At 40.1% G+C, this 24,967-nt stretch overlaps 1 protein-coding gene across 1 annotated transcript in view; it reads left to right on the forward strand.

The window, feature by feature from the left end:
- Positions 1 to 24,967, forward strand: part of LOC109054934 (cytoplasmic phosphatidylinositol transfer protein 1-like) — a 71,988-nt gene that overhangs the window by 29,995 nt on the left and 17,026 nt on the right. Inside the window, exon 2 of the mRNA XM_042730482.1 lies at positions 20,073 to 20,221. Within this exon, the coding sequence (XP_042586416.1) occupies positions 20,073 to 20,221 (149 nt within the window). The remainder of the gene's footprint in view (positions 1 to 20,072; positions 20,222 to 24,967) is intronic.

Below are 24,967 nucleotides of genomic sequence, written 5' to 3' on the forward strand. Positions count from 1 at the left end.
GTCATTTTTTTTTTCAAAAGTTTTATTTGTATCAAATGTACTACAACATATGAGATGAAAATGTAACACTGTAAGACAAAAAAATCTGTAGAAAATTGGATAATATCCTGGCAGACAATTAATCTGTCAACCTTAATACTCAAATCAATGTGTGATTTCAAAATGCCACTAAAACAGAAAATTCCTTCATATTAACAGTACACTTGCCTGTATTTTACAGGCTTTTCTTTAAGTGTACAGCATAGTGTGAATGATCCACCTTATGTAACAAACTGCTGTCAGTCTCAGAGTCTGTAATGTACGACTCCTTGTACGAGGCATCTTGCGCAATCATTTGAATATGCATAAATGTGTGCGTATCAGAGGGGGAATGAAAGGGAAAAAGAAATATTGCGTCTGTCGTTTTAGTTCTCTGACACTTACAGTCTCTCTGCTGTATGTGTGTGTGTGTGTGTGTGTGTGCGCAAACCTCACACTCCTGCTCTCCGTTTCACTGAGGAAAGAGAGAATGAGAAACACAGCCCAGTCAGTACCTTTACATCTGGATCAATGCTCATATCTGTGCTCATCAATAATAATCACAAACAACAATGCAAATCAATGGTAATGGATTATGAAGTTAATCAACGATGCATTTAATTATTGATTAGTATTGATTAGGTGTGTTCATCATTGATTTAGTGAAAAATAACACATTCAGTCCGATTTTTTTATAATAGAAGCCGTCAGGGAAAATTGGACATGTGACTATTTAAAACAAGAATCTGTGTGCTAAAGTCTGTGGTGTGTAGTATGACCATTTAGTTGACATGATAAAAAACATCATCCCTTAGCGTGTCTACCTAGGCTCTTGACAGCATGATACCGTTGCTATGTATGGTTGCCATGCAACAAGCTGTTGGTAACTGTACCTTTTAGACTATAATCGTGCGAGATATGTCTCTCTTTTAGTATTCATCTCATTCAAAGTATGTTCTGTAGAAGTATTTCCTGACAACCCTCATGCTGATAAGACCATGCAGCATAGCTGTTTTGGATGCTGGTGCGCTGACTTCATTATTAGCATGAAGGGTTGCTTCAACTAAAAATTTTTTGATTTACTGAACCTCATGTTGTTCCAAACTCATAAGCTGTTCTTTTTATGTGGAACATGTTCAATGACAACATAAATGTAACCTAAAAATGTATATGACAAAGCCAAATGACAGCTTTTTTATGGAGAACATGCTGAAATGTATGCAAATCATCAAAAACTAAGTTAGTATCGTGTGACTTCAGAAGACTTTGCATATAGTGCATGTCATATGTACTTTTTCTGTGGTGCTTTTATTTATTTTTTCCACATTTTCTCTACACAGCCACACCCCCACTAACCACCACCATATTGAAAAAAACAGCTGGTAAGCCTCTCCTTTTGTTTTCTGCAGACGAATGAAAGTCACACCTTGTGCATTTTGGTGTATCTGTCACTTGCTAGCATTCGGGATGCCATCATGAACAGGTTTCATGTCCTCGTCCTTTAACACCATCAACAAAATTACCCAAGCTAAAGGCAAATATAACCTAGAGGCACATCCTGGTTCACTTGCAATGAAGATAAACAGGGTTTGTGCATATGTCAGTTTATTCATTTTGGTTGGACCTATGCCATTCATGGTTTATTTTATTTAAAATGCTTTTTTGTTTTCACAGTTATAATCCATTATTATATATGCCTTAAGCAAAACCAGTTGAGATCTTAAAAGCATTTATGTGAGAAGCAAACATGCTGTTACTTGTGTTATTGCGTTCCTAGTATTTCCTCTCTCTCTTTCTCTCTTTCTCTCAGCACGCACTCTTTCATTAACACTTTTGCTTGCGTCACATTCATTTGTGAACACTCTAATATGTCTCATGTGTCATTCACACCCCAAGCCTTCCACACACATAAGGGTGTCACTTCAGCATTGGGCACTCTTTTGTCCCATAAGTTTTTTTTTATTTTTATTTTTATTAGAGCTAACAGATTTATAACTCTTTGTTACATGATGGTCCCATTAAGATGTTTTGTGAACGTTTTACCTTTTTTTCAAAGGCTTGCATTCTTGAAATATGAAGATTTGTCATATAAAATATGAATTACTTTAAACTATAATATAAATAATGAAGGACAGCATTTCAATATTTATTGTCAAAATTAATTACTTTATATCACTTTATAATATATACAATATATATTTATATGCAATTACATGCAGTATAATTATAACTGGCACTTGTTTTGGTGTGATTTAAGATGAAACATCAAATGTGATGTATAAAGTAAACTCATGTTAAATATCACTGTAAATCTGTAAACAGAATAGTTCTGTGCATCATTTCCAGTCAAGCTGTAAATTTCTTCATTCAAAAAGTATTAAAATATTTAGTTGTGCATTTTTATGCAAATATTTAAAATTGTAAATAAAATAAATAAATAAATAAAAAGTATCTATATCTACATGTAGCAGGCAAAAAAAAACCTTAATAAAGGTGCTCAACCACAATCAATAACAAAGGTCAATAAAAAAAGAAAAAGTCAGCACACCATAAATCCATATTTATAGCATGTTCTCGAGCCATGTGGCTCTTCATCAGACAATGTGTGTATTTATGACACAAAATGTTAGCTATGACATTTTCCTTAGCAAACATAGGTTGTAATATTAAAAAAAATATTCCCATCATTTCAATTACAGAATGCCATTAAACACAGTACACATTAGAGATGTGGTGTAAATGACAATTGCTGGTTCATTCAGCAATGAATGAGTGTCTGCTAGAGGAAAAATAAAAGAAACAAGTGAAAGTTCAAAGTATGTTTTCAAAGAAAAAGTTCTCATTTCTAAAAGTCCACAGGACCAAAAGTGCCCATAGCCGGAGAAACACCCATAAACACACACTCTTTCTCCCATATATTCCCTTGACACTCCATTGACCCGTGTTATATGCTGCGTTAGCGCTGAGGCTGCACTCTCTCCAGCAGTGATGGATGAGGTGGAGATAACAGCAGCCGATGTGCGCAAACCCTCCAATCATTTACTTGACAGTCACTCCACTCACCCTGGGAAAAGGGCACCTTGCCAGGGTCTCCTCTCTCAGCTCCTCCCTTCCGTCCCCTGCGTTCCTGTAACATCCAGCACCGTTCTCTTTCACCCTGCCATCACCACGGGCGCTAATGCTGAATCGCGTTAACAACACATTGCTCACCCCAGGCTCACGGCAACACCATCAGTCACATACGCGCGCACACAGGATGTTGTCTAATAAATACAGCCCCCAATGCTTCCTCTGTCAAACTCTGCCTGGTGGGCTTGAATTTGATGTAATCAACACTCAGGTGGCTAGGATATCATAAATAATTGCTGTTGAATCCATTTTTTTTTACCCAGAATGCTTTGGGCTAACAACACCATTTTAAGTAGTTGTCAAACCTTGAAACCCCCTGCATTGCCACTACTGTTGAGAAGATGATTCCTGTAATAATTGTATGGCGATAAAAGCTTTTTTTTTCGGAGACAAAAAATAACATGAAATCAGAATGGACCCTGTTTACTTTCTTTATACATGTTTTCACCATTGGAGCTGGGAGAATGTACTCGGTTACTTACGTAACCTCGGTTCCCTGAGGAACGAGTACTGCATCGCTAGGCGCTATGGGGGAAAACACCTTTTTCTCAGAGGACTGAAGCCTTTACAATCACGCAGTGTAACTGCATGGCCATTGGTTCGTGAAGTAACTAAAAAATGAACCAATGGCTCGGCAGCAGAGCTGCATGGGGCTTTGGAGACGAATCCCGCCAGTGGGTGGGACCATCTGGCTCTATAAGCAGGCATTTCGCCATAGTATCTCAAGTAAATTCAGCTGAAATGCATGGCAAGGAACACAGTACTCATTCCCGTATCTCAGGGAACCAAGGTTACGTATGTAACGGAGTACGTTGCCTTTCGATACTTCACTTGTACTGTGTTGCTAGATGCTATGGGGAACCTATACAATCCTGCCGTAACATGAAAGAGGAACGACTAACATGAACTGGCCTTGAGCATAAAAGGCTCAGAGGGACCAATTATACACAGGGTGAGCCCTGCGGGAGGCAAGAAACTGAACTCACTGAGGTCAGCCCGCCTTGTTTTGTAGAGCCTCAGCACTACTGAAAGGGCCAAGAGCGTACCTGAAAAAACAGGCAATGCCTGAAGAAATAGACCACCTTAAGCAGGCACATATCCATTTAAGCAGATAGAATCCGAACCTACAAGGCCGGAACTTCCAAGTTATAAAAACTGGTAAAAAAAGTGGACAGTGAGGCCCAGCTGGCCACCGCACAAATATCTGCTATAGACACACCGCTAGACCATGCCCAGGACGAGGCTATGCCCCGAGTGGAATGGGCTCTGACTCCTATGGGGCTCTAGACATCCAGGGAGGAGTATGCTTGTGCGATAGCATCAACTAACCATTGAGAAATCCTCTGTTTTGTGATCGGGGACCCTTTGGTGTGGCCACCAAAGCATACAAAAGTTGTTCCTACCGCATGAACGGGGCTGAATGCTCTATGTAAATTTTCAGCACCCTAACCGGGCAGAGAAAGTTAAACTCCTGGTCCTCCTCAGGTGGAGGAAGCTCAAAGAGAGTAATAACCTGGGCTCTAAACGGTGTGTAGAACACCTTAGGAACGTACCCATGTCTTGGTTTTTGGACGACTTTGGAGTCGTTAGGCCCAAACTCAAGACAGGCAGGACTTATCGAGAGCCTGCAAGTCACCTCCTCGTTTAACCGATGCTAAAGGCAGTAGCAGAGCGGTTTTCAACGACAGGGTTTTCAAGTCTGCTTACTGTCATGGCTCAAGCCCGTGGGCAGGTCCCACAAAGGGACCGTGGGGGACCGTGGGGGACCGGGGCGGATTGAGCATCACGGGTCCTCTCTGATTTCTTCAAGTGGTCACATTTACCATGTTTACTATGGTAATGTTAATGCCTAGCATGCATAGTCTTTTGCATCGCTTATAAATATTTCTACCTTGTATTGTGATTATAATCCACATCAGATCAAGTTATTTCAAACACTCACTGCTGAATGAAAGTGAGTTTTGAGCTCAACTTATTTTAAAAAGTTTTTAAAGCTGGTGTTATAGCTGTTAGCTTTCTGAAATGATCCGCGGCGCTGATGCTCTGCAGACCCGGAGAAACTCTGCCTTGGTCATAACCGCTCCTCTAAGCCGTTGGCCCCGAGGAAGCACCGACAAAGCACGATCAAGCACCAGAAGTGACAGTGGAAATGCGACTGGCCCTGGCACGCACTAGCATGCCCACTTTTGGCCTGACAGTGGAAACGCGGCTAAAGAGGTCGACCTCTGTCCTGCCAAAGATCTCCCAGATTCTCTGAACCGTTTGTGGTTGAAGCATCCACTCCTCTGAGGGGATGTTGCTCCGAGATAGCATGTCTGCTCCTTGGTTCAATATACCGGGCAAATGTGCTGCCCTCCATGAATGCAGGTTGAGGTTTGCCCACTCCAAGAGGTGTTTTACCATCCTGAAGAGGCGTTTCGAGGTGAGCCCGCCTTGGCGATTTATATAGGAATCCACTGTCTTGCTGTCTGTGTGGACAAGCACGTGGTGTTCCTTCAGGTCTGGTAAGAAGGTCTGAAGGGCTTGACATACTGCCATCATCTTGAGGTAGTTGATGTGTAGCCGGCCATCTGCATCTGACCAGGAGTCTAAGGTCGGTCTGCCTTCGCACAGAGCTCCCCAACCCATATTGGATGCATCTGTTGAGACAACTTTCCTTCTGTGAATCAAGCCCATAGTCACGCCCTGCTTGAACCACTGTGGGTCTTTCCAAGGGGCCAGAGCTGTTACACAGGCATGGCTCACCCTTACACGAATGCGTCCATGATGCCACGTATAGGGCGGAATTTGAGGTTTCAGCCAGTACTGAAGGGGTCTCATTTGGAGCAGGCCCAGCTGTAGTACTGGCGATGCAGATGCTATGAGTCCCAGCATCTTTTGAAATGACTTGAGATGGCGAGAGGCTCCGATTTTGCAAGACGCCGCAAGCTGTTGTATGCCCAGTGCACATTCTGGTGTGAATACCGCCCTCTTGTGGACTGAGTCGAAAAGGCACTCTAAGTGGCTGAGGAGGAGGGATCTGTGGGATATTAGCTTGGCCTCTGACTGGGCTAAGATGAGCCAGTCGTCAAGGTAATTCAGAATGCGGACTCCCATCTGCCTCAGAGGGGAGAGGGCCGTGTCCATGCACTTACAAGGACCCAGGGACATTCCGAAGGGCAGGACCGTTTACTGATATGCCACTCCCTCGAAGGTGAATCTCAAGAATCGTCTATGATGGGGGGGCTACCTGGATGTGAAAGGAAACATCTTTCAGATCCAGAGAAAAGAACCAGTCCCCAGCGTGTCAGTCCTAAATTTAGGACTCCTAAATTTTTGTTCTAAGAGTATTTTACAAAGCGTTTTAGCACTAAAATTAGCTCCTAAATCTGTGAAAGAGGACTTCTAAGTCACTAAGACCAAATCTGAACTATCCTAAAATGGCTGTTGCCAGCAATCTACCTCTGAATATAAACATTTTAGAAACATTGGTAGATAATGAGCTTTTAAAAAGGTATTGGCTTTGGTTTGGAGGTTATCCCAACTCCACATTTTTAATTATATCCTTAATATACAGCTGTTCTCGCGTCCAATTGGGTTTTCTTTTATGTTTGCATGTCTTACTATCAGCCATGATTATTCTACTCTGCTAATTAAAAGGCTGTTTATATGCATATAACCAAAATTTTATTAGTCGCTGAAAAATTTTTTTCTTTGAAAATAAAGTGGCAAAATATGCAGTCTGTGACGGACAAATCATTAACGGCTGGTCTATGTGATAATATAGTACATCGGGCAGGATATCTATATGCTCACCTAACATTCATCGACCTCAAATATGGCTTATCATCTGAAATATGTATGAAGTAGCAACTTTACATAGCTGCTCAATTGAATGTTAGCCTAGAAAAAGTGTGCACATGTTTGTGCGGAGTGTGGAAGCTGAACTGTAGCACGCTTGGGCTACTGCATGACAGATGGAGGTGCCGGTGCGATCATTTGCTCTTATAATACTTCGTCATTTTTGGTCATACAGATAAGAGTAATGCATCTTTTGTATCTTTAAAGACTCGTTTATTCATGTGCACTCAGAATAACAACGAAACATTGCACTTTTGTAAAATAATGAAAGATGCGCTTTCTGCCGTCTCGGACCCGAGAGTTTCACTTCAAAACTCCATGTATGCTTGCCTTATTACAGACATAAAAAATATATCTATAGAGAGTGAAACTTTTGAATGAACCAATTCAAATAGAAAATAAATCTTCTCAGATTATGTAATCCATATGAAACATGCATACAGGCGCATACTGCGGAGATGACGAGTCAGTGTTCATCTCTTAAACTGAAAACAGAAAGAACTAGTATAACAATAAATTATTTAAACGTTAATGCAGTGTACTTGCGTTTTTTTCCCTAACATATTCATGATTTTTATGTTTGTGGGTGCACTGTGGCAAGCCTTTTTTGTGTGGGCTTGAGCACTTATTAGGCTATGTTGGCAATTAAAGGCTCATTATTATGATTTATATGGTTTATTAATAAAAGTGTGTCTAATAGTCTACTAATGCATAAAATGACTATTAGTCGACCAGAAAAAATATTTAGTTGAGGGCAGCCCTGATGCATATTGACTAATTGTTTACGAGAAGCATACATATACGAGGCTGACAATTAGCTGAATATATAGCCTACTTGTTTAATAAGTGACACTTAGCTTGCATTTTAAAATCTTTATTTGAATGTGGCAATTAACATTTTTATTTTAAAACCTTTATATAAATATGACAACATAATATTGTGCTCTACAATATTTATATGAATAAATCTCTGACAGAGACTATCAGCCAATCACTGTGTGCATAGTTTGTATGCGGACATCATCCATAGCAACAAGGTCAACCCCACCCTTACTCTTAGCTTAAGACTTCTCTCTAATCCTTAGTAAAATTTGTCTCAGCAACTTTGTGAATAGGTTTTAAGAAAAAACCCTTAGCTAAAAACATTTACTGCTATTTAGGAGAACTCTTAGCAGTAAGATAAAATGTTTTGTGAATACGGGCCCAGGTGTCTGAGATCGAGGATGGGCCGGAGGCCGCCATCCTTTTTGGGGACGAGGAAGTAATGGCTGTAGAAGCCTGACTCTCTCTAAGCTGACGGAACTGTCTCTAAAGCTCCTTTTGCCAGCTCCATGAAGGCTGCGGGGTCGGGTTTTGACTTGTCCATGAGTTTAGCCTGAAAGACCTGGAGCATGGCCATGGAGTACAGAGCTGAGGCCGCCTGCCCGGCGGAGGAGTACACTCATCCAGCGAGGGCAGACGTTGTTCTGCAGGGCTTGAAGGGGTGAGCGACCTTCGCTTTCCATCCAATGGCAGTGGGTGGGCAGAGGTCTACAGCCACTGACTCGTCAAAAAGAGGCAGTTTTTCGTAGCCTCTTTCCTCAGCGCCATCCACTGAGGAAAGCATAAAAGAAGAGGATGTGCGAAGGTAAGCCAGGTAAGGAGCGCACCACGATTTCGTGAGCTTGTTGTGGACTTCAAGAAAACCGTGGAGGCTCGCTGAAGAGGGGCCTGGCGGCACCCCAGCAGGAACCATTCGTCCAGACGGCTACAAGTGGGTTCCTCTGGCGTAGACCACTCCAGTCCCAGCTCTTCGACCTCTTTAGAGAGGACATGGAAAAGTTTGCCATCCATCCCTTGCTTGGCGTCTCTGGGATTGGGAGATGGCAAAGGGGCGGGGTCAATAGTAGAGCCCGACATCTCCTCAGCTTCTGACACTATTAGGGACTTGCTGTCATCTAATAGCACGTCCTCCATCACACCGAACGAGACCATGTCACTCGCATCAGCCGAGGGATGCTGGTCTGAGTGGTCAAAGAGGACGGGAGAACCCTCTCTGCTTGGCAAGGGCGAGGCACACAGAATCTGGGCTAGCATGAGCTCGCTTGTCCCTCATTTGAAACAATGTTGCTGCTCTTTTAGTAGTGAAAATTAGCTTTTTTAGACTTGCCGGATGGCAGCAGGGGACAAGCTGGCATCTGCACCAAACACTGAAGGTGGGAACAACGAAGAAGCACAGAGGAAAAGACCGCTTCTGTCCGCAGCGAGTTGCTGTAGATCAGCAAAGGGAAGGTCGTCGTCGATGAAGGAGAATTGATCTGAGATCCTATGGCGAAATGCCCTGCTTATATAGCCAGATGGCCCTGCCCATTTCATCTCCATAGGCTTGTACAGCTCTGCTGCCAATACATTGGTTCGTTTTTTATTTACTGCACAAACCAATGGCCGTGCAGTTACACTGCGTGATTGTAAAGGCTTCAGTCCTCAGAGAAAAAGGAGTTCTTCCCCATAGCGTCTAGCAACACAGTACGAGTGAAGTCTTGAAAGGGAACAGTGATAGTTCACCCAAAAATGAACAATCTGTCATCATTTACTCACCCTCATGTTGTTCCAAGCATGTGTGACTCTTTGTTCTGTGGGAGACAAAAGAATATATTTTGAAGAATATTTCTACTGTTTTTGTTCATACAATGAAAGTCAGTAGGGTCCAAAATAACTCAAAATATCTTTCTTTCACAGAAGAAAGAGTATCCAACAACGTGAGGATGAGTAAATGATGACAGACTGTTTATTTTTGGGTGTTCTCATGAGAAAATGGTAGTATTTTATGAGTTGTCAATTTCTTATGAATTTTTACAAATGGTTTTGTAACATTTTTAAGTCCACCCCTAACCCCACCCTTCAACCTTCAGTGGTGATAAAGCAGATCATACGAAAATGTGCAAATGAGATTCATTCAAGCAATGAATTCAAACTTTAATTCATTCAAATTTATGATTAATGACTAATTCGGCAAAACATAAATAGTTATGAATTCTTATCAAAGTATTGTTGGAAATATTTCACATTTTGTCTGTACCAAGGGCAAAGTGTCCTCCCGACCTCATGAGAAAACATGATTATTTTACTGGGCAATGACTTCCTATGAATTTGTACGAATTCTTTCATACAAAAACAATTTTTTTTTAGGTGCACCACTAACCCACCTGTAAATTAGTAGAGCTTAAGCAGTTTGAATAAAAATGTGCAAATGAGATCAGCAAATTGGTCGCGAATTCAAATTCATTTGTACAATCTCTTTTGCACATTTTCATTCGAACTGCTTAAGCCCCAAAGATGTTTTTTTTTTTTTTTTGGGGGGGGGGGGGGGGGTGGTTAATGGTGGACCTGATAAAATGTTTAAAACAAACCATGCAAATTCATAGGAAGTTGTGTCTTGTAAAATGTTTCTAATTTCCCGATCTCATAATAAAAGATTTTTAGGGCCGCCCCCAAACCTAAGCTTCAGTGAGCATATTGTACAAAAACATGTAAATGAGATTGTATGGGTTCATACTAATTTGTGACCAAAACATGAGATCTCAAGAATTTTATGATTTGGCGATTTCCTATGTATTCGTACAATTTGTTTTTTGCAAAAAAGTATGATTTTTTTGGCCCCAAAAACATATGAATGAGATATAAATTTGTGAACTAAAAATAATTATGAACTACCATGAGAGTATGTTACATTAAGTCTGTCAAAACGTTGAATAAAGTGCCACGGTATTGCAGTTTTTTTAGAACATGGATTTTTCAGATATGTAACATGGAAATACCATGGTATTCTTGGTAACTTTGAAAGTACCATGGACTGCTATGTAAGTACAGCAAGTCAATGGGGGTCAGACTGGATCATGGTGGGGAACTTGATTTACATGGGTTACCTGCTCCTGGAACAAACTTTCAAGTGAGGGAGACCCCCGGCAATGCATTTATGTGGCAACCCATGATGAACATTTTGTACCTTGTCCAACAGTTGTTTACTGTGGACTTGACCACTGTACATGAATATGGTATTCATTCTGTACTGTGCTATATGTATCTAATATCATGGTACATCTGCAGCATAACATAGAGCTCGCTTTGGCTCATGTACAGCGTGTACCTTGCGTGGGTTGATAAGAAACTGTTTTGCTCTTTGTTCTGATTGAGCTTTCTAGAAGAACAGTCGTTGTTTGATTAGCCCCCCTTCATCTGATGCAGACAGCTTAGCACGGTTAAATCAACAGTTCACATCTCCCTGGGTAGTGTGAGGTATTGGTTTAAAAAGTGTTCTTTCTCTGAAATTAGAGCACAATTATCACCCAGCAATGGCTCTGGTAAACCGTGTAAATTCAGTCTGTTCTAACAACAGAGCCTAAGGATTTTGTGGAAGGCTTGTCAGTGTCAGCCAAATTCATCAGTTTTGTGCAGTTTTAAAGATATAGTTACTAAAAGTTTGTCATTTGTCCACCCTCATGTCACTCCAGACTCATTCTGCTTTGTTTTTCATGGAGATGTCAGGCAGAACATCTAGATAGCTTTTTTTACTTTATGTTCCCTGGGTCTGCCATGTTCTTAAAATGACAGAGAGTGGTCCATACAAGTTGTGCACTATGTTTCACGTCTTCCAACACATTATGAAAGGAAACTATGAAAGAGGAGAGAGTGGAACAGGATTGTAAAAGGTGTCCAATTCTGCTCCTGGACCATCAACGTTCGGCAGTCTTTAGCTCCAACCAGCACCAACACACTTTTCTGGTAGTTTCTAGTGAAGTTTTTGGAAGAAGAAATGACACAGATAAGGTTAAAAGTGTGATTCACTGCCAGTTATTCATTTTAACTGGTTTTAATCCCATGAAGTGCAATAAATCTAAATATTTTCCTCTGCTGTTTAGTCTGAGAGACATACACAAAGGTCAAAATGATAAATCTGTTGTGGACAAGCCAGTTACCAGATGGTCATTACAGACAGCTGGAGCACTTTAAGTTGTTCTCGTCAAAAAGATCACAGTTAATTTCCTTTTCTCCATGGGCACAGAATCCCTTAAGCTTTCTAATTAGTAGTGAATGGGCGGAATGTAAATGTGCCGCTGCTGCTCGTGGTTTAATGATATAGTGGAGTCTGAGGAGTATTGTGTAGATAATGGCTCTACAGTCATCTGTTACCATTGCTCGCCCACTTTCAACAGCCTGTTGCCCGAGATACAGTCTTTCATTTTGTCTTCTCAATAGCGTTTTTCTTGACAATACATAATCCGGGAGGGTTTTAAAGCATTTCTAAAGTGTTTGTATTCAAGTGGCTCTGATTTTTGCGTGTGTGTGTGCTGGCGCTAATGAAACAATCAGAAAGGCAACTGAGGAAAGTACTTGTCATAGAGGTTACAGCTATTCAGTGCTATTCATTTGAGAATCGCAAACTTACCCACTTATCTGTTGGATCCTGTTGTCATCTGTCTGTAGTGAAACTTTTAAATGTACATTAATGTAGCATTATTTTTCTCTCACAGTTCCTCCACTCACAGTAAGTCAAGATTTGAAAATGTTGTTCTGTCATGACAGTAGTTGACCTAAAAGAGATACCATAGACTACTGAAAAAAAAACATAAGCTGATGCCATTATTGCAATGCTGAGAATACAATGTTGACTTGCATTGAATTGCATTGCCTAGCAATGACAACCCAGAACCGGATCCTCATTGAATTGCGCACATGGAAACCCTGATGGCAAGTTTTGCATGAAGACGCATCACTCGCATTCCTTTCAAATGTGCTGTTGACACACTAGATTCAGCTGACTGCAGTGCATGAACCTCTCTGTGCGCATGATTGAAGTCTTTCCTCAGTGCGCCCGAGAGAGGTTTTTCAGTATCAACAAAACCACCGTTTTCTCTCCCCAACACAATCAGGGCAGCCCTCAAGAGCTCTCAAAGAGCAGCCTGACAGCACAGTCTAATGACTCACCATTAACTAACTCTCTTCCCATGAAACATAGGCACTCTCCAGGTAACAGAGTGCTGCTGTGGGTGAAACTAGAGTCATGCTTAAAAGAACAAAAAAAGACTCAAGTTTGCCATCAAAGAAGATCAAGCATGCGCTTCTCCATCCCTGCCTCATTTATTTATTTTTAAAATGGCATTTCACTCCCGACTCTTAATGCGGTCTCATGCAGTCTGTCCGTCCTCTCATCTCTCCTCACGCCTGTCCGTCACACACAAAGTGAAAGTGGTAGCGATGAATTATTCACCACCACTTGAACCCCACAGCCACTCTCGTTCTCTCTCTTTTTCTCCAGCTTTAATTGGGTTTTAGAGGATAACAATAAGGACAATATCTCATTAATCAAACAAAGAGCCATGGTTTTTAAAAAGCCGAAGGATATGGTGGTGAGCATGGCATGCTTCAGGGGAGAGAGGAGGTTAAACATTATGATTTATGCATTTGAGAGGTGTGTTTGGGAAACTTGTTTGGGAATAGCCATTATTGCATTTTTTTTTAATGTAGCAAAGTATCAAGCACAGCTCACATGGAAGTTTCTTTCAAAGTAGCTGGTCAATGCCTCACAGCCGTGTGGATAACTCGATCCCATTGCAAATAGGGAGAAATCCTTCACCCTTGTGTGAAATTCCCAATAGTGTGTTTCCTTTCGAAATGACGGGATTTTGTCTGCAAAATTTCATGGGTGAAAACGAGGCATTCCAATAGGAATTCACATGATTGGGAATTTTTGTGTGATGGCGAAAAAGTTACCCAAGCAGTTTTCACTAATTTTGTTGCTCACTTGAATTCAGCACACTGACCAACAGACGGCCACTTGCTTTGAAAATGACTTGTGAGCTCTGCTTCATACATCGCTACCTTATTGACAAGACATTTTTGGAAACTTTTTGTCAGTGTGTGACAGCGTCATGTTGCACTCTTTTGACCTTTGGAGTTTGGATAATTTGAATGCTGTTTTCTGAACGTGGATGCACACTAGGGCTGCACGATAAATCAAAATGGAATCGAGATCGCGATTCGACAGAAGCTGCGATTATCATGCATATCTTTCAGTGAAGCATGGTTCAGTGATTAGATTAGATTAGATTCAACTTTATTGTCACTCTGCAGAGTTCAAGTACAGAGCCAATAAAATGCAGTTAGCATCTAACCAGAAGTGCAAATAACAGAGTATATAAAATAAATCTAGAATATGTGTATATACGTTAAGTTTATGACATATAGTGCAAGTTATGAGTTAGGAGGAGCTCAATGCAAATGATACAACACGGTGCAAAGAAAGTATAAACAGAAGATGCATTGTACATTGAGTATAAAAAGAAGGTGCATCATACAATGAGGTACGTAAATAGCATAAGTTTATATATGGCCAGTGACCATAACAGTGCAAATGGCATCCAGAGGTAGAAATGTGAAAGGAAATGTGCAAAAAAATCAGAAATGTGCAAAAACAGCGGGAATAATAAGAACATTGTGAGTGAGGATTGCAGACAGGTTATTATTGAGTTAAATTTTTTTTCTTTTTTTTTTTCTTTTTTTTTAAGCATAAGGTGGTTCATCCGGGATGCAGTGTTCAGCACCTGAGATTGGAGTTCAGTAGGCTGACCGCTGAGGGAAAGAAACTGTGCCTGAGTCTGCTGGTGCGACAAACGAAGACTCCTATAACGTCTCCCCGATGGGAGAGGAGTGAACAGTCTGTGACTGGGGTGAGAGGAGTCTTTGATGATGCTTCTCACTCTACTTAGGCTGCGTTTGTTGTAGACGTCTTTGATGGAGGGTAGCCTGACACCAGTGATGTATTCGGCAGTTTTCACCACCCGCTGGAGGGCTTTCTGGTCCGAAACAATGTAGTTGCCATACCACACTGTGATGCAGTTTGTGAGAATGCTTTCAATAGTGCAGCGGTAAAAGTTCAGTAGGATGTTGGGGGAAGGGTGAGCTTCCCTTAGTTTCCTAAGGAAGTAAAGGTGCTGTTGTGCCTTTTTAAACAGTATGGAAGTATTGAGGGTCCAGTATTGAGGGTCCATGTGCTCCACTTCAGCCCCATCAATGTAGATGAGAGTGTGGTCCTTCTTAGTCCGCCGGTGGTCTACAATCAGCTCTTTGGTCTTTTGGGTGTTGAGTGCAAGGTTATTGTTGGCACACCACATTGCTAGATGCTGAACCTTGTCCCTGTAGGCTGTCTCATCATTGCCGCTGATCAGGCCTACCACCGTGGTTTCATCTGCAAACTTGATTATGGAGTTAGAGCCATGCACAGGTGTGCAGTCGTGGGTGAAAAGGGAGTAGAGGATTGGACTCAGCACACAGCCCTGTGGTACCCCAGTGTTTAAAGTGAGGACGGAGGAGGTGTGGTTACTGATCCTAACAGTGTGGTCCATTTGTGAGAAAGTCCAGGGTCCATTTACAGAGGGAGGGGCTGATGCCAAGATCACAGAGCTTGGAGATCAGCTTAGATGGGATCACAGTATTGAAGGCGGAGCTGAAATCAATGAATGGCATCCTGACATATGTGTTGGTTCTGTCCAGGTGCGTCAGGGCAGAGTGGAGAGCTGAGGCGATGACATCCTCAGTTGACCTGTTGGATTTGTAGGTGAACTGGTATGGGTCCAGTGTAGGGGGCAAGCATGTTTTCAGGTGGTAGAGGACCAGCCTCTCAAAACACTTTGCAATAATGGGAGTAAGAGCAATTGGGCGGAAGTCATTGAGGGCCGTTGCACCAGCATGTTTTGATACAGGTACAATGGTGGTTGTTTTGAAGCAGTTGGGAACAATGGCTTGGGCCAAAGAAGATGTTGGTGAAGACCTCAGCCAGCTGTTCTGTACAGGCCCTAAGCACTTGGCCAGGGATGTCGTCAGGGCCGGCAGCTTTATGAGCATTCACCTTACACAAGGTGGAGCACACGTCACTGGTGGAAATTGTGAGCGGCATGTCGTCAGGTGTGAGCACAGCTTTGATGGGTGGTTCTGTGTTTCCACGATCAAGGCGAGCAAAAAAGTAGTTTAGGCCATCAGGGAAGGTGGCAATGGTGGTTGGGGGTGTGCTGTTTGCTGGTTTATAGTCTGTGAGGGCATGGATGCCTGTCCACATGCGGCGAGGGCCGTTTTTTTTTTAAAATCTGTCCTCAATGCGCAGTTTGTAGTTGTATTTAGCAGATTGAATTTCCCTCTTCAGATTGGACCTGGATAAGCTGTAGGCATCACGGTCACCAGATTTGAAAGCAGCGTCACATGCCTTCAACAGGAGCCGTATTTCCTTGTTCATCCAGGGTTTCTGATTGGGGTACATTTTAATTGCTTTATGGGTGGTTACCTTGCCACCACATTCATTGATATGATGCAGGACAGAGGTGGTGTAGGTATTAACATCTGTGTGGGAGTCCAGTGTGGCCCGAGAAGCAAACAAATTCCAGTCTGTGGGGGAGGGGAGTTGCTTTGTAAGCATCAGGGATGTTTGTATAAATATGATAGAGGATAATGTGAAGCTATGTCGAAAAACTGAGTTGAAAATAACTAGTAAAATAAGAAGCAATTTGAAAAAACTGGAGAGACGCTGAGCCTCGCGCTGTTCACGCGCTGTTCACGCGCTGTTCACGCGCCACCATCTTGGTTTCTAGTATCAGCAGTAAATCTCCATCTGAAGGCCAGAGGGCGCTCTCGCGCTGAAAATCCAAATACGCCCTGAAGAAGAAACCCAGGAAATGTCTATAGCGGTAGCTGGATAAACAGAAGATTTAACTGCTTTTATTGATTCAACGTGACTAGGGGCAGTCGTGGCCTAATGGTTAGAGTGTTGGACTTGCAATCCAAGGGTTGCAAGTTCGAGTCTCGGGCCGGCAGGTGGGGGGAGAGAATCTACAGCGCTCTCTCCACTTTCAATACCACGACTGAGGTGCCCTTGAGCAAGGCACCGAACCCCCAACTGCTCCCCGGGCGCCGCAGAATAAATGGCTGCCCACTGCTCCGGGTGTGTGTTCACGGTGTGTGTGTGTTCACTGCTGTGTGTGTGCACTCTGGATGGGTTAAAAAAGCAGAGCACGAATTCCGAGTATGGATCACCATACTTGGCTGTATGTCACGTCACTTTCACTTTCACTTAATAAACACACAATTATGACAATATATGGTTTACCTGAGTTATTACTATTATCATTTTCATTAAAATAAAGTAAAGTTATATTTATAATATAATGCCTTTATCACTGCTTAGAATACTATGAAATATGTTGTGTGCCTTATTCTGTTTAAGAAGCCACATCATCTCACAGAAGGATTTATTTCAAACACTCGACTGACATTATGAAGTGAGTAAAAATATGTTATTAAATGTGGTATTTTCACATGCTTTCAGATGGAGCAGTATTTACTACACAGAGCCGTAGTTCACTGATAAGCTATGCAAACAACTGTCATTATCACGAACGATTTCTTCGATTTCATAATTGCGCAATAAAATCATTTGCGATTTTTATTTATTTTTTTATTTTTTTGCTTAACTTGTCAGTGAACTATGGCTCTGTGTAGTAAATGCTGCTCCATCTGAAAGCACGTGATGATGATTTACTGCTGATTACAGAACCGGCTTTACTAACAAAATGTGCATGACAGTTGTGTTCGATTAATTGTGCAGCCCTAGTGCACACCTGCAAAAGCGTACCCGAGTCCACTTAAAAAGGGTGGTCTGAGGTACGGATGTGAACTCCAGAGTGGTTTGCTTCTGATGTGAATGCAGTCTTACTAAATCACAGAAGTGAATCACTATTAATGAGGTATGAATTGGTCAAATTGTGTATTAATATGTTTTAACGCTCACTTTCCTGAGACGTGTGACTGACACGAGGCAAGCAGAGAGAATTTATACCTCATTTTAACTCGTCTTCAGCAGAAATCGGCTCCTTTGTTCTTTTGGACTTTTAAATTTTATTTGTGACAAATAGACATGTGTCGTTTTGTTTTGTCATTTTGGACTAGGCAGTCGAATCAAGAGTGAAAGCATCCTAAGTTCTCTTTCTCATAATCACAAAAGACAAATAATTCGTACTCAAAATTTAGTTCCAAACAGGATTTTTTTTTTTTTTTTTCAAGTATTGAATCAGTAATGGAATTATACTGCTGTAAGGGTAACATATCATTTTTGCATTCAACTGCGCTGCTTTTCCATTGTTTTTCTATGTAAACATCCTCAAATTCTGTGTGATCAACCCTGAACACTTTTTTTAAGTATATATCACAGACTTAATACACAAGATTGATTTTCTTGCATTGTTGTATAATGCAAAGTGTCAACACAATTAAAAATGCAACAAAAGTATACCAAGTTTTGCCACAAAGGGCTCTCAAATGGACATTAGTGTAAACTATTTATTAGCCAATACTAATAACTATACTAGCTGGTTACTACATTAACTAGTTAGTGTTGCAATGAGATTGGGCTAATAGCATCACTTGCTATACTTCTGTCCGTGCAAAATTATGTCAAACATTTTAACATTTCAACCGGAGGTACAAGTACAAGATGTAATTAACAGAATCTGTACAAATACATTAGGCTAAAAATATCTTGAATATTATTTTAAAAAGACATTTAAAGCTCCTTTTCAGATAGGTATAGTCGTGCTAAAGGAAAAGAAGAAACGTAGTGAAAAGAAGAAAAGTGCGTAGTATACAGTAGCTAGTTAGAGATGTTCAAATGCTAGTGTGCTTTCACTGGAACATTTTGACTACTAAGCTGTTTATCCTGACTATGATTGCAGAGATGTTCTTCATGGTCCGGCTGACACACACAGTCAGCATCTGGCCAGCCTGAAGGCTTAAAAAAAAAAAAAAAAAGTACGTCATATCTTATCATTGACATAAATATAACAGCATGAGCTGCAGGGCTGTGATCATACACCGCATGTATGACTGGCTCGATAAGGATCTTTGCGTGTCTCCAGTGAGGCAGTAGCTGGGTTGGAGATGCAGAGAGCAGAACACATGCCTGGGGCCTGTTCTGTTCACACAGATAAGCAGCTGTCACAGCTGTCATGCACTCCAAAACTTATGATACTGCATCCTGTATCAGGCAGAGCATGATCCCGCTCGTGATTGTGAGGCTGTGCTGTGTTTCTGCTGACATCTGCTAGGGTCTAAAAGTCATTCCTGCAGAGGACCAAAGGCTAAAAATAGTAATCTTACATGGTTTTGATCGGCTTTACTTTGCCTGTTATTTTGACAAACATTTAAAGTGGCCAAAGTTAATCAGTGAGTGAATACATCTGAAATCAGATATATCTTAATGTGACATCATTAGTGTGCGTAAAATCTGCACAAATCTGAAACTGAAACAACTTCTCTTCACGATGACTTGATTCTGTTTCTCTGAAATTGTCTGGATCATGGAAAGTGTTGCAAAAGAAGTGAAGGATTGTTTTATGTGAGTGTGACAGGTTGCTTTTTATTTAGGGATGTTTAGTGAGGCACCAAAATATTTTTTTTTTTTAACTGAAACAACGAAACTGGATGTAAAGGTTTCATTTAGTCGAAAATCGAAACCAAAATTAGTTTATTTAATAATCAATTAATGAATCAAATTATTTACTAATAGTTTTATATTAACTTTTTAATGAAATACATTGTTGTTGAACTATTTAAAAATGGGCTGTAATGACAGATTTTTTCCTAACTAATGAGTTTATAGACATTAATGGCTTTCCTGTGGATAGGTGAGTGTGGTTTACAAGTTTTATTGATTTTTTTTTTTTTTTTTTTTTTTTTGCACACATTAGCTGAAAACAGCACAGACTAAAAGATCTCAGCTCATCATAAACAAGATTAATAAAAAAAGAAAGTGATATTGTCAACCCTGATCTGGAATCCACACAGCTGACATGTTTACCTGTTGTAGTTTTATCCATGTTGAAATTTAAGTGCATCACTACCAAGAACCTCAATGATCAATCAACAGCTATGAGTTGGAAAAACTTATGCCATTTTTATGCAGACTGTGCATCAGATGACTAGCATGTTTTCCACTGTTTGGCTTTTGTCATGTTTTATTAGATTTGAATATGGCGGTCCTGACTGTTTTGGGTCTGTGTCTCTAGTACAGGATTGGTCAGCTGTACATGATCAGCAAGCACAGTCATGAGCAGAGCGAGAGAGGAGAGGGCGTGGAGGTGGTGCAGAATGAACCGTATGAGGACCCCAACTACGGCCAGGGACAGTTCACTGAGAAACGCATTTATCTCAACAAGTGAGTAGCAACTGCCATCAATTATCTGTCAAGGCAAAACACCTCTGCAGAGTCTCTAAGTATTTCAGTTCAAAGTGTGTGATACTAGACTCCAACTGCACTAGTCAATCAACACATACACTACCAGTCAAAAGTTAGTGCTTAATTACTATTCATTTTAATGGGTCCTCAATTATTAATAATGGTTCATATTATCGATGTTGAAAACTTTACCCTAATATTTTTGTGGAAACAGTGATACTTTTTTTTTCAGGATTCTTTGATAAATAGAAAGTTCAAAAGAACTAAATCTTTTGTAACACTATAAATGCCTTTACTCTCACTTTTGATCAATTTAATGCATCCGTGCTGAATATAAGTATTAATTTCTTTTTTCTTTTTTTTTTCTTTTCTTTTTACTTTATTCTTTTGAATGGTAGTGTATCGCAGTTTCCGCAAACATATTAAGCAGCACAACTGTTTTCAACTCTGATAATAATGAACATGAATATTTCTTGAGCAGCAAATCAATATATTAGAATGATTACTGAAGGATCATGTGACACTGAAGACTGGAGTAATGAAGCTGAAAATTCAGCTTTACATCACAGGAAGAAGTTACATTTGAAAGTATATTGCTATAGAAATTATTTTAAATTGTAATGATATTTCACAATGTTACTGTTTTTACTGTGTTTTTATCAAATAAATGCAGCCTTGTTGAGCAAAAACATGAAAAAATCTTAATCATTCCAAACTTTTGACTGGAAATGGACATTATACATCTGAAATAAAACATCATTTGTTAACAACATCACTCACGTAGCCAAACCATATCATGCCTTTTAACTATCAGCATAAAGAGATCCAACATATAAACATGCATGTCTAACAACAAACTCTTGTTGGTTGCTTTACATGACATTCATTATGACATTTAGAGGTTTAGATCTGATAAACTGACCAGCAACAAAGTGGAAGCTCATTCATATAATGTCAGTGTCCTTGAACAGAGCTACGGAACAAAGTAGAAATGAGTGCAAAATACGACTTGTGATGAGAATCTCTTGACTTTATAGCATGTGTGCTTTTACTGCATGAACTGGGTGCATGCTCAAGGCTTCTAAAGCAAGAATGAGCTCTCTGTTAACATTTCCCAACAGACTGTCTACAGTGTCACAGAATAGCATTTATTTAAAATGGAAATCTTTAGTAACATGATAAATGCTTATACTGTCACTTTTGATCAATTTAAAAATCTTTGCTGAATAAAAGTATTCATTTCTTTTTTTTTTTTTTTATATATTACTAAACCCAAACAGTATTGTTCCTGGTGTTATTGTGCATGATTCACCAGTATGTTATGAAAAGACAAAATTATTTTCATAATTTTTGCAAATGTGCGTACTTTTGATTTCACTGTTGTTAAATATTTGACTTTGCTTTTCAGCTGACGTCACCTACAGTGTTTATTTTGGCCAAATTGATGAATGGATAAAAATAAGGCCCTGCGCTACATTTTCTATTTCCGTTTACTATCTGCAAATCTCTCTCTTTTCACTGGTCTTAGTAGTCTCTTTAATAAATGTTTTCTAGTACATTGACATTGAGCCTCAGTCGGGGTCAATGCAGTCCACAGGAGATCTTCAATTCATTCTCAGTCTCTAAGCGGCTGCTAGTTTAACAAGAATAAGCAAGGGCATGACTCGAGACCCAAACACTTTCCCAAAAATAGCCAGTAAATTGGTTCAGGACACCGTCCCCCAAGACCCTGCCCATTCTGGCCACTGATAAATCAATCGCTCATGCAGATGTGTTTTTGGAGAGACACTTTATTGAGCTGAGACATCAGACCCCCAGGACCAGTCTGATTAAATTGTTCCTCTGCAGGTCATGATTGGCTTAGAGGTGGTCATGACATCACTAACAACTAGTTAAGACCAAGGGCAAAAGATTGGGTGGACTGTTGGGCTTCTGTGAATGTGTTTAGTGAATCTATAAATGATTTTATCACATTGTTTTCATGCTTGGTCATTTTATCAGAAATAAATGCATTCAGAGCTGTCGTTCTGCTCTGTGATCCAGATAGTTTTTTGGCTAAATGATTCAGAAAACTCACCAATTCACCATCGTAACCAGTGTTGTTATTAACCAAAACTGAATTTTTTGTAAAATTTGGTAATATATTGGTTAAAAAAAAAAAAAAAAAAAAAAACTGATGTAAAATATAAATGTAAGATGAAAAACGTATTAAATTAGAAATGTTGCTCACTGAAATAAGTGTAAAATAAAGTACTGAAATTAATAAAACTGAAATAATTTTATTTGTATGTATATATATATATATATATATATATAAATATATAAGCAGAAAGTCTGTAACAAATTATTATAACCTACTGTAACTAAAATGAAAGCTGAAGATAAATGATAAAAGCTAATTCAAAATTAGTGACTACTAAAATAGTATATTAATAATACTAAAATTGTAAAAGCCTCTCTACTGTTCTACTTGTACATAACCAGCTTACTTTTTTTTTATCAGATTTTTAAACACTGATTAAAATGCTATTTATATGTAGAGAGATCTGTTTATTTTTTCTGTTCATACTGCAGTCACTTTTGCTAGCACATCCACACTAGTTGTCATAGTGACGGGGCAAACTTGCGTAGGTTCACCATGCGTGAGACTTTAGCAATACATGTTCCACCACTGATTGTTTTTCATTAGGGTGGAGTATCCAAATCTGACTTTGCTTCAGACAACAGTGTAAGGAACAGAAAGGGTGTAATGCCCAGGTAATGTACCGTAGTTAAGCAAAAAGATATGAGCCCGTTGACCGAACATAGGCAGGCATTACGCATATGTGTCACCCCATGACGTGTAGCCATCATGGAAGTGAGACTGGAATTACGGACAACTTGTTTAGACTGTTTACATTCACTGACAGCTACATTATACACTGTATGAAAAGCAATTTAATAATAGCAATTTAACATGTCTATTAAAAATGAAAATTTGCTGAGAATGTACCCACTCTGAGGCCATCCAAGATGTAGATGAGTTTGTTACTACATGGGAACAGATTTGGAGAAATTTATCATTACATCACTTGCTCACCAATGGATCCTCTGCAGTGAATGGGTGCCGTCAGAATGAGAGTCAAAACAGCTGATTGAAATATTACAATAATACTTAACCCACATGACTCCAGTCCATCAATTAATGTCTTATGAAGTAAAAAGCTGCATGTTTGTAATAAATCCACCATTAATTATGGACAGAGGACTCCTATTTTGGCCAGAAGTGATGGTCTGAAGTTAAAACTTCTTAAATGATTAATTTGTTTTTTACAAACTTTTAAATTCCTGTTGTTTTTAACAACGCCTCACATTATATAATAAAAAATAACAACAACAACAACAAAAAACGTTGTTCTCGCCATTCAGCCTACTTTAGTTGGCTTGGATCAGGCAAATGTATTTCATGTTCAAACAGAGGATAAAAAAAATGGATTTGAGTTGGATAGGCCTGCTTGTGTGAGCATAGCCTTAAATACACCTGGTGGGACAAATAATTATGACTACAGAGAGCCAGATTTTTTTTTGTGGTATTTTTAATTACACACACCCATTAAAAACAAGCTTCTAACCTTTGACTCAGCGTCTGAGGCTCAGACTACATTTAGTAGGAGTGCTTCAATAGCTCAGCATTTGCTTCATAAAAAATGACTCACATTTTCAGCATTTATATTAGTGTCTACAGATGTGTGGGTGAACAACTGCTTTTTTTTATGAGCCTAAAAGTATCCTTTTTTACAGTAGAATAACTACAGTAGCAGTTACATCAAATGGATTAAAAATAATTCCCTCTCAAAATCCCAAATCTCTGTGAACTCTAGATGATAAAGCACAGATAAATCAAGACTTAAATGGGATAAAAGACATGAGGAGGAGGAGTCAAAGTGGAGCGCACATGAGAACAAAAAAGAAGGAACAGAGAAAATAAGAGAGTATGTTTGTAGGTTGAGATGTGCGTGGGATGGGAGACGGCTGAGCTCCCGCTTTTATTGCACGTGTAGAATTCGAGATTTGGCTGTGGGAAGCTGTACCTGCCTTTTCGCCCACAGGCCACCTGCTTTTGCGCTCGTGTGTGCCATGCTGCTTATGCAAGCTGTAGCCGTGGTTCGGGACGAAATCTAGAATGCCAACATCTGACATCAGACTAAAATGAATGAAAAATGGATGGGTTTATGCATTTGGAAAGAGTTGGGAAACAAAACCAGTCCACCAGATAAATGTAATATAATTGGGTTTAGTGCAAATGGAGCAGTGCACGAACATCTTGGTGTGAGTCTAGGATCGTTTCTGAAAATCCATTTGCATTTTACCAGCCCCCAGGATGAGGTTTGCATCCCTCAGGTTTACATCACAGATGTGCCGAGTCATGCACCAGCAAAAAGTGCAAGGCCTGCATAAAATGTTCATTTATTCCCGCTGCTCAGGCTTTTGGGACTGGCACCCGTCCCAGTTTCATCCACTCTGCATCTGGTTTATTCAGAACACAACTGCGGAAAAGCGTAATAAGAACTTCATCTCCATGGGCTTATTAAATTAAGATGGAAATGTATCATGATTCCCCAACACACCATTGATTTCATTGGTTTCCCAGTTGCATCTGTCCAGCATCAAAGATGAAGTTTGACGAGCCAAAAACTCCAAATTCTGTTGTTATTTACTCCCCCTGGATGCAGTTGTGGGCAAGAC

Source organism: Cyprinus carpio, chromosome A3 (genome assembly GCF_018340385.1).
Source record: "Cyprinus carpio isolate SPL01 chromosome A3, ASM1834038v1, whole genome shotgun sequence".
In the NCBI taxonomy this organism is placed as follows: domain Eukaryota; kingdom Metazoa; phylum Chordata; class Actinopteri; order Cypriniformes; family Cyprinidae; genus Cyprinus; species Cyprinus carpio.